The following is a 17109-nucleotide window of genomic DNA, read 5'->3' as shown; positions in this document are numbered from 1 at the left end:
ATATTCTTGTCCAAAAACATATTTTGATATTTGTAAATTTTAAATCTTTCACACATGCATGCAATTCTAAATTTTCATCCATGTTTGACTAACCCAATAATTATCATTTTATTTTTCTTGGCTAGCTTTAGAGACTCAATCAATATTTCTCAACATGCAAATGGAATGGATGGCATAATTAAATCATCTTAAGAAATAATAGTATTTAAAATTACTTTTAAAATATATTTAGTAGGGGTTTGGTAAACCAACTTAATAATTTAATTTAAATCATTAAGTAAATTAAATATGTTTAATAAAACAACTTAATAATATGACTTAAAGTAAAAAAACAACTTTAAGTTATAAGTAAAAATAATAATAATTTATTCTTAAATCCATATATTCATTTTACTTTTTTTTACCTCAATGTACCCTAGTTACTTACATGAATTTTTTTGTTATTCCACAACCTTCATTATTACTCGATCTCATTTACCCTAATAATAATTTACGAGGATAAATATGTCAATGTGATGGTTTAGAATAAATTTTAAGTTACTTATATCAAACAAAGTAAAAATCAAGTAATAAGTTTTAAGTTAATATTTTTAAGTATAATTTGATTTAAAGTCCACTTAAAGTATTAAGTAATAAGTGTTAAGTTTTATTAAACACCTCTTTAAAAAAATATTTAAAAAAAGTAAAAAAAAATGTAAAAAAAAATTATTAAAAAATTATAACATAATTAAAATTAGTTATAAATTCATTCACTTTTAAATGGTTTAGTTTTCAAGTATAAGTGGAAAAATAAATTAAATGAGTTTGTAGTAACATATAAACATAATTTATTAATTTTAAATTTTTTGTAACCTTTTTTTTTACTTGGGCCTTTTCTTTTTATTTTTTTCTTTCTATTTTTATTGAAAATTTTTAAGAATCAAATTAGCTGATTAAGGTTTTGTTTGGCTTAACTTTTAAGAAATCAAAAACTCTTTTTTAAAACTCAATAAAAGATTTTATGTTTGTTCAGCTGATTTTGGTTCAAAAAGTTTAATATAAAAGTTAGAAAAATATTAATTCTTATAAAAGCTCTATCTTACTTTATATATATATATAATAAAATATTTATAATATTAATATTATTATTTAAGAATTATAATTTTGACTTTAACTTTAATTTATAACTAACACAAAACAACGTAAAGTTATCCCGAACAAGATTGAAATAAAATAAGGGTTGTGCAAATTATGAACTGTATAACCTTTAGTTTGGGATTATTGATATTTATTGGTTTGGGCTCTAAACACGACTTAACTTAATTGGGCAAGTTCAAAAATGGTTGTCTTTGACGGGCTTTTATTAATTTTCTGCATAGGCCTATGTATGCTAATTAAACAATTCTTTTTGGGAGTCAAAATAAGTTCATACAAAACGATGAGCAAGACAACAATCATATCCATATCAATAAAGGTTTTTTCTTTCTCAAAATAGTAACCGTTTTTCGAAAATAATTTTAAAAAATGGCTTTTAAAAAAAGTTTTTGAAAATTGTTTTATGATATTTTATAAAACAAAAATTTGTTTGGAAATTAAATTTTTTTTTAACCTATTTAAATTTTTTTAAATATATTTAAAAATTATTTTTTATTTATTATGTTTTATTTTTAATCATTCTACATGTTTGTATAATTATTTTTTAAAATAGTCTTTATAAAATAAATAAAAATAACATAAAATAATTAAAAGATGTTATAAAAAAAATCATAAAGAATTTTGTTCTTACAAACAAAAAACAGAAAACAATTTTTAGTTAGGAAACAAGTTTTCATGTTTTTTTTGTTATAAAGAATAGAAAACTATTTTCGAAAACAATTAATAAATAGACCCTTTATGCTTTGGTCCATCTTAAATCAATTCTTACATTTTTTACCTTCTAAGAATTTTGGATATAAGTTTTAATCTTTACTTTATAGGAAAGGACGTTTAAATTTCAATAAAAGCATTAGATTGAATCTTGAAAATAAGACAATTAATTAAAACTCCAACAATGATGAAACATACATAAAGATACAAAATTACTATATTTTAATTATAATCTTGATATAAAAGATTCACTAAAGTCCATATGCTTTTAGACTAGACTATAATTGTGGATTTATGAAAATATAAGACAATAATTTTATAAAACTACATGAAAGCGTGATATTGTTGAATAGTATCTTAAATTTTATTTTAATCTATTGGTGAGTTATTAATACTTTCCTAATAGGATTAATTATTGTACAAGGTTTCTTGTTAATATAAGGGGAACATCAAAGATCTTATTTCCCCTCTCTCTCTCTCTCTCTCCCTCTCTCTCTCTCTCTATATATATATATATATTGATATAGAGAGAGTCCCTTTTTTTTTTGGGTGTAATTGGAACTTTGGGATTTGAAAATTCTAAAATTATAATATCCTTTAGGCTACGTTTGATTCCCAAAAAGTACAAAAGAAAGAAAAAAAATGCTAAGGAAAATTATTTTCTCATGTTTAGTTGTCCTATAAAAAATATCAAAGAAAATAAAATATAATTAAAACTAATTAAAAACTTATGTATTTTTAAATTATTTAATCTTTATATTGATAAGTTAAAATAAATAAAATGAGTTCGAAGTAACAAAAAAAATAATTTATCAACTTTTAATCTATTTTTTTTATTTTCCTTCACTTTTTCTTTCCTTCTACTTTTCCTTTGTATTTTCTTTCCCTCGCATTTTCCCTCAAATTTTTCGGGAACCAAACATAACCTTAACAAAAGTAGAAGTTCTTCGCATCTATAGATTTTGATGTAGAGAGAATCTTTTTTTTTTTTGGTGTAGTTGGGACTTTGGGATTTGAGAACTCTAAGATTATAATCTCCTTCAACAATAGTAGTTCTTTATCTTTGTTCGTAGATGTAGGCTTAAGGCTAAACCACAAAAATTATTGCGTGTTTTGTGTATTTTTTATTGTCATTCTATCATTTTCTTTCCCTGTTATCATTCTTTGTCATGGTTTTTTTACAACAATTCGGTATCAAAACTTTGATTATTAGACCCCAAATCATACGGTTAGAACCCAGAATTTTTCCCATTTATATTTGTTGCCTTAAGAGGGTGAGACAAAAGGAGGAGCTGGTTGTGCCCATAACACATGCCAATTACCAGGTCTCCAAAAAGATTATATTACAATAAAAGGATTGTATGTTGGCTTAACCCCCCTAACCAAATGTAGGTAAACCCCTGTTAACTAATTACAAGAGCATGATAGTAAAATTATTGAACCATAAGTGGCAAAGGATTCAGATATTCCACGAAACATACATACGGTACTGTGCCCATTTACCTGCATCAAGTGCTTTTCTGATCATTGCTGGCTTCACCGCTTTCTCCCTTGGGAGATTCTGCTGATTTTGCTTCATTAAGCTCGACTGGCTCAGCTGAATTGCCCCCTGCTGTATTAGGGTTTTCAGGCAGTTGTGCAGTGGACTTGGCTTCCATTTCTTCATATTTGGAAATGACTTGTTGGAGTTCATCATGAAGATATAGAGCCTCAAAGAGCATCCCCTCGTCGTTAATCGTGCTTTCTACAATCCTCTGTACAACAGGTTGTGACTGCTTGCACTTCTCAACCATGCTCACTGTCAGATCATCCTGCAACCAAATAACCTTTTTGATTGATAAACTTTTTTCTGCTGAGTCTATATATGCTTTGATTTCAAATGAGAAGCCATGGACCAACTAGAAAAGCAGGAAAATATTCAACACTTTGCAGCACAGCTATGATCATGCATTCCAATTGGTTCATATGGACTTGACAATAACTGATTTTGGGGGTTTTGTGGCAGATTGGGGCACAGCAGGTAGGCGGAGGTGGGTCTGCTGGAAGGGTGGCTGATGATCCCATGTATAGTGGCATAGCTCCAACAAAATTAGCAGCATATTTATTTATAAATATTATCTCCATGGTAGAAGTAAATGAATTACCTTGATGGGTTTTGGTTCTGTTTCAGAGTCCAAAATGCTGGAGAGCAGTTCAAGGCTATTTCTAGTGATAAGAAGAAATTCTTTCTTTTCTTTCATTGATAGGATGCCATAGTTATAGGAAAAAGCAGTGCTATCCGCACGATGCAAACCTGCATCAGGGATAGGATATGATCCAGGGGGAGACAGCGGCTGTTGATGGACATATGATTCCAGGGAGTATGGAATGGAGGGAGAACTCCCGTCTTGTACTGGTGGAGGTGTGCCGCTTCTCTTCACACCCTGTCGACGACAATTAAATAGTACATGCGTGAGGTTTAATTAACATTTTTAAGTGCCAGGGCACCCAGTATTTGAAGTTCTTTTAGGCAACAATGATAAAAATTGGCACCAACAACAAATTAATTTATAAATGAGGATTAGATTCTTATGATAGCATCAAATGAAACAATATAACATACAAAATAGGGAGCAAATCAGTGCATGCATGTATGATAGGGACCAAGTTATAAACAGGAAAGGATTACAACAAACACATTGACAACTGAACAAACAAAACAGAGAAAATAATGAAGAAAACTTACAAGCTATTACAAAAACTGTACTGACAGAATGTTATTACACAAGATTTTCTTTTTGTTATTTTATTTTGGTAAAATGTAAATCCACTACCCATGCTTTGCATGGAAAACCATGGATACATAACTCCTCCCCCTAGAACCATCTATTAAGTAGGCCCATCACTTGAACCTGAGACCTCTCAACGGAGTGAGAGCATCTACTAACCCAGCTGCCTGAGGGGGCTTCAGGTAAATCTCCACTACTTCTCACTAAACCACATTAGTCATAAAAATTTTGCAGTTCAAAAAACAAAAAGAACAGAGAGACACATGGTTGAACACCAGCCCTCATGGACACAAGCCACTGCAAGATCACAGGTACTAGAAACAGACAAGATTTACTTTTGGCCAAGTTGGAGTGTCAGTGATTTTCAATTCATGAAACCAAGCATGCAATTAGCTCAAAAGACTCTAGACAGCCTTAAATGTTCCAAACTTGGAGCCACCTTAACTAGGTAAGGGCTAACCTTCAACATAACATAGAAACATGAATGCAACAAAAAGAGAGAAAATATTCCTTCCAGAATCTTCCCTTGCTATTTCTGGATTGCTAACTCAACACCCAAACAAGTTTATTACTTGATTCATTCAAGTTTAGGTAAAATGCAAGTTTTAAGAACTCAATTCATGGAACATATAGCATCTAACTCCTTCACTTACGAAAAATAAACCATTAATTAAATATGAGAAAAATCTGGAGCTAATTCAAAAAAGAAAAAAATCAATAGAAGACACAAAAATTAATGAAAAAACACAAAGACATAAAAGTAATTAAACAGGTGTATATTTATCAAAAAAATTATAGACATAATCCAATCAACAAGGCCATAGGCATGCCCACATAAGAGTAAGAGAAAGAGACCCTCAGGTCATTTTCATAGTTACATAAAGGGAAATAAATAATTATCAGTTATCAAGTTATAAAAGTGCATATTAGAAATCATGGTATCAATTCTCATAAAATGATCAAACAGAAGCAAGAATAAAACTAACCGTGATTGATGGATACCAACCTTTAGGATGTTTATCAGCTAAACAGTCAATGATAGATAAGAGGTGGGAGTCACAAAAACTGAGCTATGAAAAGTGGCTTCCAAACCACTGGATGTTTATCAGAGATATCATCAATGACAAAGGGAGGTTCATCATATATATGCTCAAATTTCATGAAAAGCTTATCTGTAGTTAATGCATGAAGAATGTGCCTTCAACATATGATAAACCTCAGGGTGGAATGCATAAGCCACAAGGGGTTTGACAGTACTAGCACCTAATATCCTGTCAAGAGATAGCTAAGAAATGTAAATGTGAATATTACCTATAATGTCATCCAATCTGGTAAATACCCCATAGTATTAGGAATTCGATAACCATCCTCAGAAGTTTACATAGATCTGCCATATGTCCTGGCAAAATCCTACTCTTCTCTTACAACTTCCCTTTTAACCATCCTGAGAATTTCTTTTCCTTCCATCTCCATTCAAAAGTTGTTCCCATCCTCTCCTTCCACACCCACCCGCCACACACACACATAAAATGCTCCAAAGGGACCATAATATGTCAAGCAATGAGCTCCTCCAAAGCATGTGGCTTTTTGCATTCCAAAAACTAAACACCCCCCTGTCCATAAGGGTTTGAAGAGTTTGATGCAACTTTTGGACTGGCTAAAAGCTAAAGCATTTTCTAGTTTATTTGGTTATACACTAAGGCCAGTGTGGTTTGGCTTCTTGGAAATCAAAAGCTCTTCCTTAAGCTGAAGAGTTTCCATCCATGTTTAGATGATATTAGTGAAAATGCTTCTGACTTTAAAATGAACTTAGTAGGGAAGCAATACCAATGTTACTCCACATGAAAGCCCTTTTCTTAACTTATGTAAGAAGGTTTTTTTTTTTTTTGATAAGTATGTAAGAAGTTATTTTATGTTTAACAAATTTTTATAATATCAAAATTACCCTCTTCAAATCATGGCTTTAGCTTCAGCTTTAACTTTTAGCTAAAGCCAAAAGTAAAAGGCTTTCCCAAACCAGGCCTAAAGAAATTCAAAGAAGGAAAAGGTTTGGGCTCAAAGGCTCTTTCTAATGAAGCTAGGGACTAGATGCTTTTTCAGAAGAGCTTAAATTGAAAGGTTTTATGATTTTTTATTTTTTTTTTCAAATATTAAACAACACTCTTCTTTGCACAGAAATTTCTAGTGAAGCAGACCACTAGAAGCCACAACCATGCCAAACAAGACCCAAGGTAATTCCTGAAAGATTCCATATAGAGGAACAAAATGGAGAAAGGATGAAATATTTATTCACATATTATTAATTTGACCTAAATAGTGAACGATGGTTTGGAATTGCAAAGTTTCAAGTGCTCAACTTCAGAATGCAGAGATGTTTATATTATGAATTTCATCAAGATGGGCATCTCTTTGATTTTGCAATGAGGGGTGTTCATAATTGCAACGAGGGGTTCATAAAGCATCATTTCCATTTTTTTGTTGTTTTTGTCTTCTACATGATATTTTCATAAAAAATTAAAGTAAAATTGTCTTTTAGATTTTCCCATTTGAACTAGTGTAATTGGCTTTGTGTTCATATTTGCTACTCAATATTGATACTTATAAGAAGATTCAACCTAGAATACAGATGAATGCTAGCATCCAAATCATGTTTGGCATCCTCTAAAGTGTGAAATATGTGGCCATCACAGTGATGCCATACAATGTACTGTTCCAAAGTGAATTGGGCAGCTATGTGGGAACATTTGGGATACTTAGTACTATCCAGAATTCAATTAATTAAATAAAAATCTATAACTTGGAGAATTCATAAGTGTAATTGTATCAAAACTTCATAATAGGTTCTATTTGGAGGCTTAGCACGTCTCATCACTCTCTGGGAGCTTCAGACATGATATAGCATGCAACAACAGGGACATAGTTAACTTTCAATTTAAGAACCTAGTAGAAGACCTATTATACCTATTATGGATTTCACAGCCTAAAAGGTTTTAAAATATCACCAAGTCTCAAACAGAAAACATCAGAAGAACAATAAGAGTGGCATAACACAAGATAAGAAAGATTACTAACATGAGAGGGAGATGTAGAGGGCTCACCATATAAGTTTGGCGAAATACCGGCAAGTATGCAAGATCCTCAGACTCACCCCAAGCCTGGATTAACTGCAGAGCTCTTTCCTTATTAGTGTGATCTGTCTGTGGGTTATCAATCATCCTAACCATATCGTCCAATAGCTTCTCAGAAGCCACCTCTGAAAACACCTTCTCACAGTTCATGCTACAAACCTCCAATAAATCAAGACTCAACCTCTGGCTCATAACATTCTTACTGGATATCTTCTTCTTTATAGCCCTCACAATCTCTGCACCACTGAACTCTTCGCTATTGATCATTGCACATATCCTCAAATTCATACCCCAATTAGGATCCGACAAGCTTTCGGAAGTAGCCTCATCAACCATCTTGGATTCTGGAGTTGGGGTTTGCAATATCTCCTTCACTTTTCCACTCACCATTCTTCCCATTTGTGCACCTCCAGTTTTTAATCTCTCACCCAATGAAGCCAGTTTCAATCTATCCATCTTTTCCTGAACATAGTCACCAATTTAATCAAAATCAAAACCCTACTCTAGCTTCTCCGAACCATGAATTTGCTAAAACCAAAGAAAAATGAACACTAAAAACAAAATACCCCCGCGTTGTTGCAGTGAAAAATTAGGAAAACACATGGACAAAAAATAAAAACCCGCAAAAAATACACTTGAATTTAAAACAGTGGCAATCAAAAGAAAATCCGAAACATAAATTGTACCAGAACAAAAAGAGGCTCTGCTTGGTCCCTGAAATTTTTGAAGCATATATAAAAAAAAAATATGTATCTGCAGTTCCTACCCTTGTTTCCTTTTGCTTCCCAGTACACAAAAGGACAAAAGTATCGATCTAATTGAGCCAAACAGTTGCAAAGTTGCAAACAACGAATCTTTCCTCAGGAACAAAATAGTCCAGATCAATGTTTTCGACAAAAAAAAAAAAAAAAAAAACCTCGCTTTAGTTTCCCGATAAAATTTGCCGGAAAAACAAACGGAAAACAGATCCGAACTGCTTTATCGTCCTAATCAAGAAACCAACATTCAGTTGAGTCGATTACTTCCGTTTTCTAAGGGAAGAACAACCCACAACACACACCACTACCACCCCACCACCCCCCCACTCCGGGAAAGAAAGAAAAAAGAAAAAAAAAAAAAAAAAACAGTGCAACGTCTGTTTCCCTCCAAATTCTAAGCAAACAAGCAGAAAATATGCAGAAAAATGCAACGAACCTGGGGCGGGGAGTTTGAGAAAAGAAACCCTAGTCGGAACAGATCTTGTGTTTGGTTGTTTTGAGTTGAAAAGTGGAGATGAGAGCTTTGAATTGGCCCTCTTTGAAGACGAATGTGGCCAATTGTGAGATACGTGCAACGCGTGGCTTGTTCTGCGGCCCCGTCAATTCTGGTTTGAGTCTTTGGTCTTCACCTCCGACTTTCCATCACTTTTATTTCCATTTATAATTGTGTGCAAGACACCTCTCACAACTACTTTTGTCTCTCTTTACAAATTTCAAACCCTAAATCAAAGAATTTGGTAAAATTCACAAAGGTAGTGAGGAGGTAGTTTAAGAAAGAAAAATAATTCCCACTACTCCATGATATTATGCCACATATGCATTTTAGTCTCATTACATTATACTTAAATTCGTCTCATAGCACCTTAGTTTCAATCTTTTCTACTTTTGTCGTAGATATTTGTATCATATCTCATTTGTTTATACTTGCATCCAATGACTCAAATTTCATCGTACATATTTAATAATCGAGATTTCGAGTTTGAAAAGTCTGCCTTTGGTATTCTAAAATTAAAAAGATTGCCAAATAACTATTTTTACAATTATTTTATGTTTAGCAAAAGTAAGGATCATAATTTGTATTGGTAAGTTGTGTTCGTGTTGTATCAAATTTTAGGTATTTTACTATATAGCTCAACCCAAACTTGACACGAATAATAATTGTGTCAAATACATAAATTCAAATACCACCTAATTATTAAACAGGTAACCTGCCGTATAACTCATTTAATAATTAAGTTTTCTTATTTAATAATCGGGTTGAGTTAAGTCTTATACATGTTTATATGATTAATGTCTCAATCAAATATGTTTATAAATTAATTGACTTTTTTTTTATTTAAAAACAAATTTAAAATGAGTCAAATACGACTTAAATAGTTTAAAGATATAATGAAGTTGATAGTGAAATTGTTAGATAGGTCAATTCGGGTTAAATAAAACATTATCAGATTATGCAGGTCAATACGAATTTGATCCTTATCCATTTATACTTGATCCAAACTCGTGAAAAGCATGTTGGGTTCATGTCGTATTTGCAAATCATGTCAAACTTTGCCACCCCTAAATAAAATATTTATAATTCTAATATTCTTCCTTCAATTAGAAGGGTCTTTGGACTAAACTTTTGATTAGTATTAAAAATAGAAAAATATTTCAAACATTATAAATGTATATTATTTTACCTAGAATTGGACCTGCACTACAACAACAAAGAGGTATTTATGAAATATGATTATTGTGTAAGACTGAAATTGACTCTTTTGAATCATGAGGTAGTGGGCCTAGGTTGGAATAAAATGGAAAGGATAACTATATAATATGTCACATAGTCATCATGACTAAAGTTACACTACATCAAGAAGTACCCCATGGTCTTTGTCCAAATTAGACTAATACTAAAATTGTTCCTTTAAAATCAAGAAGTCAATATTGCCTAACACTTAAATCAATTCTTTTGAATCATAGGATTTAGTCCCAAATCTGAATGAAATAGAAAAGAAAAAAGTACACATGTGACACGAAATCATAATAATGAATTTTCATGTGCAACAAAAGTAGTTGGATTAAGGATTGAATTTATACCACATTGAAGGCATTGTTATTGTTATTGTTAATGTACCTAACACTAAAATTTGTTAGGGTGGTGAGATTCAAATTTGAATAAAATTCAAAATGTAAATATACATGTGTCATAAAATCATTAAAATGAATTTTTAAATCAAATAAAAACAATTTAGTGTATGATTTGACCTACACTATAACGAAGGAGTGCTCATAGGCATTATTGATGTTTTTAATTTTTTAATATAAAATTTGGTTCTTTTAAATTATGGAATAATGAACATTAGTGTATACTTGAATTTCTCTTAATGAAAAATTAGTGGTCAAATTGAAATTTGTTTAATAGGAATGAGATAGAATATGTATTTTGCTCATTCTGAAAAAAGTAATTTGACTTGGGTGTTAGCTTATGAAATGTTTGGTAAAACTTAATACTTATTATTTAATAACTTAAATTGATTTTAAGTTAAATATTCTTAAGTTGTTAACTTAAAACTAATTACTTAATTCTTACTTTAAATATTAAGGTTGTTTGACAAAATTAACTTAAAATATATTTTAAATCATTAAATTGATATATTTATCCTCATAAATTATAATTTGGGTAAAAGAAGTTGAATAATAATGGAGGTCATGGGGTAGCAAAAATGATCGTGAAGGTAATTAGGACAAATAAAGGTAAAAAAAAAGTAAAATAAAGATGTTGACTTAAGATTAAGTTAATTATTTTTATTTATAACGTAAAGTTGTTTTTTACTTTAAGGCATATTGTTAAGTTACTTTACCAAACGTACTTAATTTATTTAATGACTTAAATTAAGTTATTATAAGTTATTAAGTTGGTTTACCAAATATCCATTTAATTTGGACCTTAATGTGACTTGTGTTTTAGCTTGTCTTGAATCTAAGCTTGCACTTTGGCTTAGGTCACATTCATCTAAGGCACGATATTTGATCTAAAAACTCCTTAAACTTGATCTTTAAATCTTCAAACTTGATTTCCAAATTTGGTCTTAGAATAGTCGAGTTTGAGCTTGATCTTTAAATCTTCGCACTTGTTATTCAAAATTTTAAAGGGTTTTGAAGAACTTTCTAATCCTTATCTCCAATTCTTCTAAAGCGTGGATGTCTTATATCTATTGATATAATTTTAAAAGCTAAAGAAATATGGTATTCATAAGGGTGAAGGACATATTTGGATAATTTGATTAGGTTTCTTATAAATACTATTCCTTAATTAAAGTTAAAATTTAGAGAACTTTTTAATACATATTTGAATACTTTTGACCTTTAAAATATTATTCTTTAACTAAAAATTAATATTTAGGAAAGTTAAAAATATATTTTGATATTTTTTAATTTATTTATTTTAATGAGAATTAATATTTACCATTTCACTTATTAAATTTACCATTTTTATTTATACTAATAATTATATTTTAATTACCGAAAAAGGTATTTCTTTCAAAGGGGCCCATATGATATGTGTTAGATTTGAGCGAATTTCTGGGATTTTTTTTATAAGAGTACAGTATTTTTAAAAAATAATTCATAAACTACAAACAAATTCAAAATTTATAAATTTTGTCAAGTAAAAAAGAGAAAAATAAAAATCTTTATTTCTTTTGAAAATCGTCTCTTCAAAATATAATTTATTTTCTAGAAAAAAAATTATAAGAAAAAAATAATCTTGAGACGATTTCTAAAATTCTTTTAAAAAAAATATTATTATTTTTTAAAAAGAGATTATTTAAGAGAGAGAGAGAGAAAAAAAAGAAATGATTTTCAAAAATTCATTTTCTCGTTTTTTTTTAAATAAGAGTTTAACTAATAATATATTTATACAATAATATGATTATTATAAATATATGTGTTATAAAATTAATTAATTTATTTACTAAATTTAATATATATATAAATAATTATAATTATTGAGATATTTATCAACAATAATATTTATAAAAATATAAATTATGTTTAATATCCAATATTTAAAATGATATTTTATATTAAGTTAGATATTGATTTAAAAATTATTTTGGCATTTATCTTTAAATTAATTCAATTAATTATGACTATAAATAGAAACTAATTTAGTTTTATATTTTTTTTATAAGATGAATAATATTTATCTATTACTTTTTGTTTATTTCACTTTCAGATAAAAAAAAATTATTATCCATTTTATGAGAAAATTGATTTTATAAAAAACAAATTTATTAAATAATTATTTAATAAATAAATATATTTTTTGTTTTAATTTTAAAATTAATTTTATTAGAAAAATTTTAAAATTAAAAATTAATTTATTATTTATACACTGTTAGTATTTTTTTGTTATATTATATAAATATAAATATTCATTTAAATAAATCAAATAACATTTTAGTTTTATTTCTACTTTTATTTGTATTTTTATTTTTAGATCTCAATATTTTACAAGATTTTTTTTTCAATAATTTAAGACTAATATTAATTTTTAAAAATATATAGGATAAATTATTCTATTATTTCAAATAATGTTATATTTCTATTTTTTTAGATTTTAGTATTTTTTTTAAATCATATTCTATGCAAATATATAGATATATAATTATTCTATTATTATTATTTTCCACTATCATTTTGCTAATATATTTTATTTTATTTTTAATTTTTAATTTTAATATTTTATTAAAAAAATATTATTTAATTGATAAAGATAAACAATACTACTATTATTTCATATTATTTGAATAAATTAATATCACTTTTATTTTTTGAATAATTTAATCCGTTCATTTCTATAAAATGATAATTTACAATAAATAGTATTCTAAAAAAATTAACATAAATCCAATAAATTAAAAAAATATATATAACAATAAATATCTATCATGCATTACAAAAATAAAAATGAAACAAAATAGATCAAAAATATTAACTAGGAATAAAATAATATAAAATTTAATTTTTGAATGATTTAATTTATTTAAAATGATAATTTCTAACAATTATTATTACATAATCCAATTAAATTAAAAACGTATATAATAATAAAAATCATATATATTACAAAATGACATGAAATAAAAATAAAGTAAAAATAACAAAAATATTACCTGTCAAGATAGTGGCGAATTGTCCCAATAAATAAAGAGAGAGCATATACAAAAAAGTTCTAGATAGGAAATGAGGGATATGGAAAAAAAAACTATGAATTCAAATGGGGAAGGATAAAAAAATGAGGATGGAGATTGAAACAAATTTTATTTTGTAAGTGAAGGTGACAAATAAGGAGTTTTTAATGTAGGATGGGTGTAGTTTGTAGGAATGGGGGTGTGTTTTAAAAAATAAAAATCTTTAAATGTTTTAAAATATGTTCTTGAAACAGTCAAATTGTGTTAAATAGTAGTGTTTAAATGTTTAAGAAAAAGTGACAATACTTAAAATGGTCAAATAGCGTGAAATGGTAGTGTTTAAATGTTTCATAAAAAATGACAATATTTGAAACAATCAAATTGTGTGAAAATGTAAAATTGGTTTAGTGTTGCAATGGTATTTTAGTGCAATAGTGTGTATAAGTGATGGAGTGGAATGGTGTAGTGCATTGTTGGACTAATGTGTGAAGTAATGGAAAGCCTTGTGATAGAACAAGATTCTCCTAAAACGATGTGATTTTATATTTTTATTGTGAAATTTTAAATTAAAGAATAACATTTTTAATTTTAAAACTTATCTAATAAAATTAATTTAAAAATTAAAACAAAACAAAATGATTATTTTGTAAATAATTATTTAATAAATTACAAAAATAAATTAATAATAAATTTGTTTTTTATAAACTCAATTTTCATATAAAATTGATAATAATTTTTTTTAATTCGAAAGTGAAATAAAAAAAGTAATAGATAAATAATATTTATCTTATAAATAAAAAGCAATAAAAAACTAAATTAATCTCTATTTATAGTTATAATTAATTGAATTAATTTAAAGATAAAATTAAAGATATATACCAAAAATTTTCATGTGCAACAAAAGTAGTTGAATTAAGGATTGAATTTATACCACATTGAAGGCATTGTTATTGTTATTGTTAATGTACCTAACACTAAAATTTGTTAGGGTGGTGAGATTCAAATTTGAATAAAATTCAAAATGTAAATATACATGTGTCATAAAATCATTAAAATGAATTTTTAAATCAAATAAAAACAATTTAGTGTATGATTTGACCTACACTATAATGAAGGAGTGCTCATAGGCATTATTGATGTTTTTAATTTTTTAATATAAAATTTGGTTCTTTTAAATTATGGAATAATGAACATTAGTGTATACGTGAATTTCTCTTAATGAAAAATTAGTGGTCAAATTGAAATTTGATTAATAGGAATGAGATAGAATATGTATTTTGCTCATTCTGAAAAAAGTAATTTGACTTGGGTGTTAGCTTATGGAATGTTTGGTAAAACTTAATACTTATTATTTAATAACTTAAATTGATTTTAAGTTAAATTATTCTTAAGTTGTTAACTTAAAACTTATTACTTAATTCTTACTTTAAATATTAAGGTTGTTTGATAAAATTAACTTAAAATTTATTTTAAATCATTAAATTGATATATTTATCCTCATAAATTATAATTTGGGTAAAAGAAGTTGAATAATAATGGAGGTTGCGGGGTAGCAAAAATGATCGTGAAGGTAATTAGGACAAATAAAGGTAAAAAAAAAAAAAGTAAAATAAAGATGTGGACTTAAAGAATAAGTTAATTATTTTTATTTATAATTTAAAGTTGTTTTTTACTTTAAGGCATATTATTAAGTTATTTTATCAAATATATTTAATTTATTTAATGACTTAAATTAAGTTATTATAAGTTATTAAGTTGGTTTACCAAATATTCATTTATTTTGGACCTTAATGTGACTTGTGTTTTGGCTCGTCTTGAATCTAAGCTTGCAATTGCTGATTTCCCCATTATACAGGCTCCTACAACTACCCCAGTAGGGGCATCTAGAAGAAGCAAAGGTGAAATCCAGAGAGAACTCTTAGGATTGAAAAGAAAGGCCCTTGCTCTGAGACGTCAAGGAGAGACTGAGGAAACTTTCACATTGGTTACGCTACTAAATAATTGAATGGCATGGATGGAGAGATGTATATCTTTTTGTGACTTTCATTGCTTTGCGGCTTTGCCCCACTTGTACTCCATATTTGAAAATGAAACTTCATTTATTACCGAATTTGAGTTGAACGAGAAGAATATTTCACTGCTGGCCAAATTCCACCTAACCAAAGAAAGCAATTTTTTCCATTTTCTTCTTTTTCCTAGTCTCCTTCACAACGACAAACCAAACATGAAAATCTTTTGCTTTGTTGTTCTCTTCCTGAAAGTCTCTGCCATCCACTTAGACCAGCTTAGCTGAGTACGAATCTTATTCCACATGGAACCCAACAGATTAATTTAATATGATTCTTATGATGATAGTTTAAATTGCATAGGATCACATGTTGACAATTAAGCATGCATTTAATAGCAAAATTCAGTCCGTTACCTTGGTTCGTGCTTTGGGAAGCCATTTCTGCTCCCTTTGATGTCCAATGATCTGCTTTCCGGGTGCGTGATGCTCCGAGGATGAACGATCAATGAGCTCTTCCCTTGTCTCCCAAAATTCAGTCCAAAGTGGAGTGTGTGCGTGTGTTGCCGGGAGTGCTCTTCAAAAAGAAGAAAGAGAGTAGCTACTCCAAAAAGGCACACACTTCTCTATATATGTATATACAAATAAATACATATATTATATATATATATTGCACATTACACACTTTAGTTGGACGACTTGACTTAATGGGCCAGTCAAGTGAATTAGGGTGAGCCCATAAAAAATCAAGCAACAGTATGTGTCCAGTCCCATTATGGACCACAATGCAAAAATAAATTAACACTGATTTATGATATTATCAAATTAATTATGTAAGTCCACACATAAAAATTCCAACAATTCTCCCACTTGGACTACATAATTAAATATCACAACATATACATAATCATAAATCAATGTCCCATAGAATCTCATCATAAATAAATAATCAAAAGCAATCATATATGCTTCATTGCTTGATTCATAGGGAAATATACAATAATAGCAATCCTTTCAACAATAACACAGTATTACAATACCAAAAAATGGCTCCCACTAACTTAATACAACCTAGGCTTCCAACAACCCCATTTGAGATACATGTTCCTGAAATGCAATTATGGGTAAGCCTTTTGTTAATGGATCCGCCAACATACTTTTTGTGGATATGTGTTCAATATCAACAAGAGACTCTGCCACTTTCTCCTTAACAAAATAGAATTTTACATCAATATGTTTGGAGCGAGAAATACTCCTAGTGTTCTTGGAGAAAGCAACAGCTGCGGAATTATCACAAAATAATTTCAGCGGTCTAGAAATGGAGTCAACAACTCCCAAAGCTGAAATAAAATTCCGCATCCACATAGCATGACAACAAGCCTCATAACATGCCACATACTCTGCCTCCATAGTTGAGGATGCTGT

At 28.6% G+C, this 17109-nt stretch overlaps 1 protein-coding gene across 1 annotated transcript; it reads right to left on the bottom strand.

Moving 5' to 3' along the window:
• Positions 1 to 3069: 3069 nt before the first annotated feature.
• LOC117918962 (TOM1-like protein 2) lies at positions 3070 to 9157 on the bottom strand. Its single transcript, XM_034835959.1, has 4 exons — positions 8936 to 9157; positions 7712 to 8203; positions 3990 to 4268; positions 3070 to 3656 (listed from the first exon to the last, which is right to left on the bottom strand). The coding sequence occupies exons 2-4, from the start codon at positions 8195 to 8197 to the stop codon at positions 3354 to 3356; spliced, it is 1068 nt and encodes a 355-aa protein (XP_034691850.1). The 5' UTR covers positions 8198 to 8203; positions 8936 to 9157; the 3' UTR covers positions 3070 to 3353.
• Positions 9158 to 17109: the final 7952 nt, after the last annotated feature.

This window comes from Vitis riparia, chromosome 7, assembly GCF_004353265.1.
Source record: "Vitis riparia cultivar Riparia Gloire de Montpellier isolate 1030 chromosome 7, EGFV_Vit.rip_1.0, whole genome shotgun sequence".
Classification (NCBI taxonomy): domain Eukaryota; kingdom Viridiplantae; phylum Streptophyta; class Magnoliopsida; order Vitales; family Vitaceae; genus Vitis; species Vitis riparia.
The sequence above is the reverse complement of the archived record's forward strand: the minus strand, read 5'-3'. Positions and strand labels throughout refer to the sequence as shown.

Excerpts from the sequence above, each read along its gene's own strand:
- LOC117918962 (XM_034835959.1), bottom strand. The coding sequence starts at position 8,197 with ATGGATAGATTGAAACTGGCTTCATTGGGTGAGAGATTAAAAACTGGA. Across the intron at positions 4,269-7,711 it reads TATTTCGCCAAACTTATATG|GGTGTGAAGAGAAGCGGCAC; the intron begins GTGAGCCCTCTA and ends TGTCGTCGACAG. Across the intron at positions 3,657-3,989 it reads CAGAACCAAAACCCATCAAG|GATGATCTGACAGTGAGCAT; the intron begins GTAATTCATTTA and ends ATTTGGTTGCAG.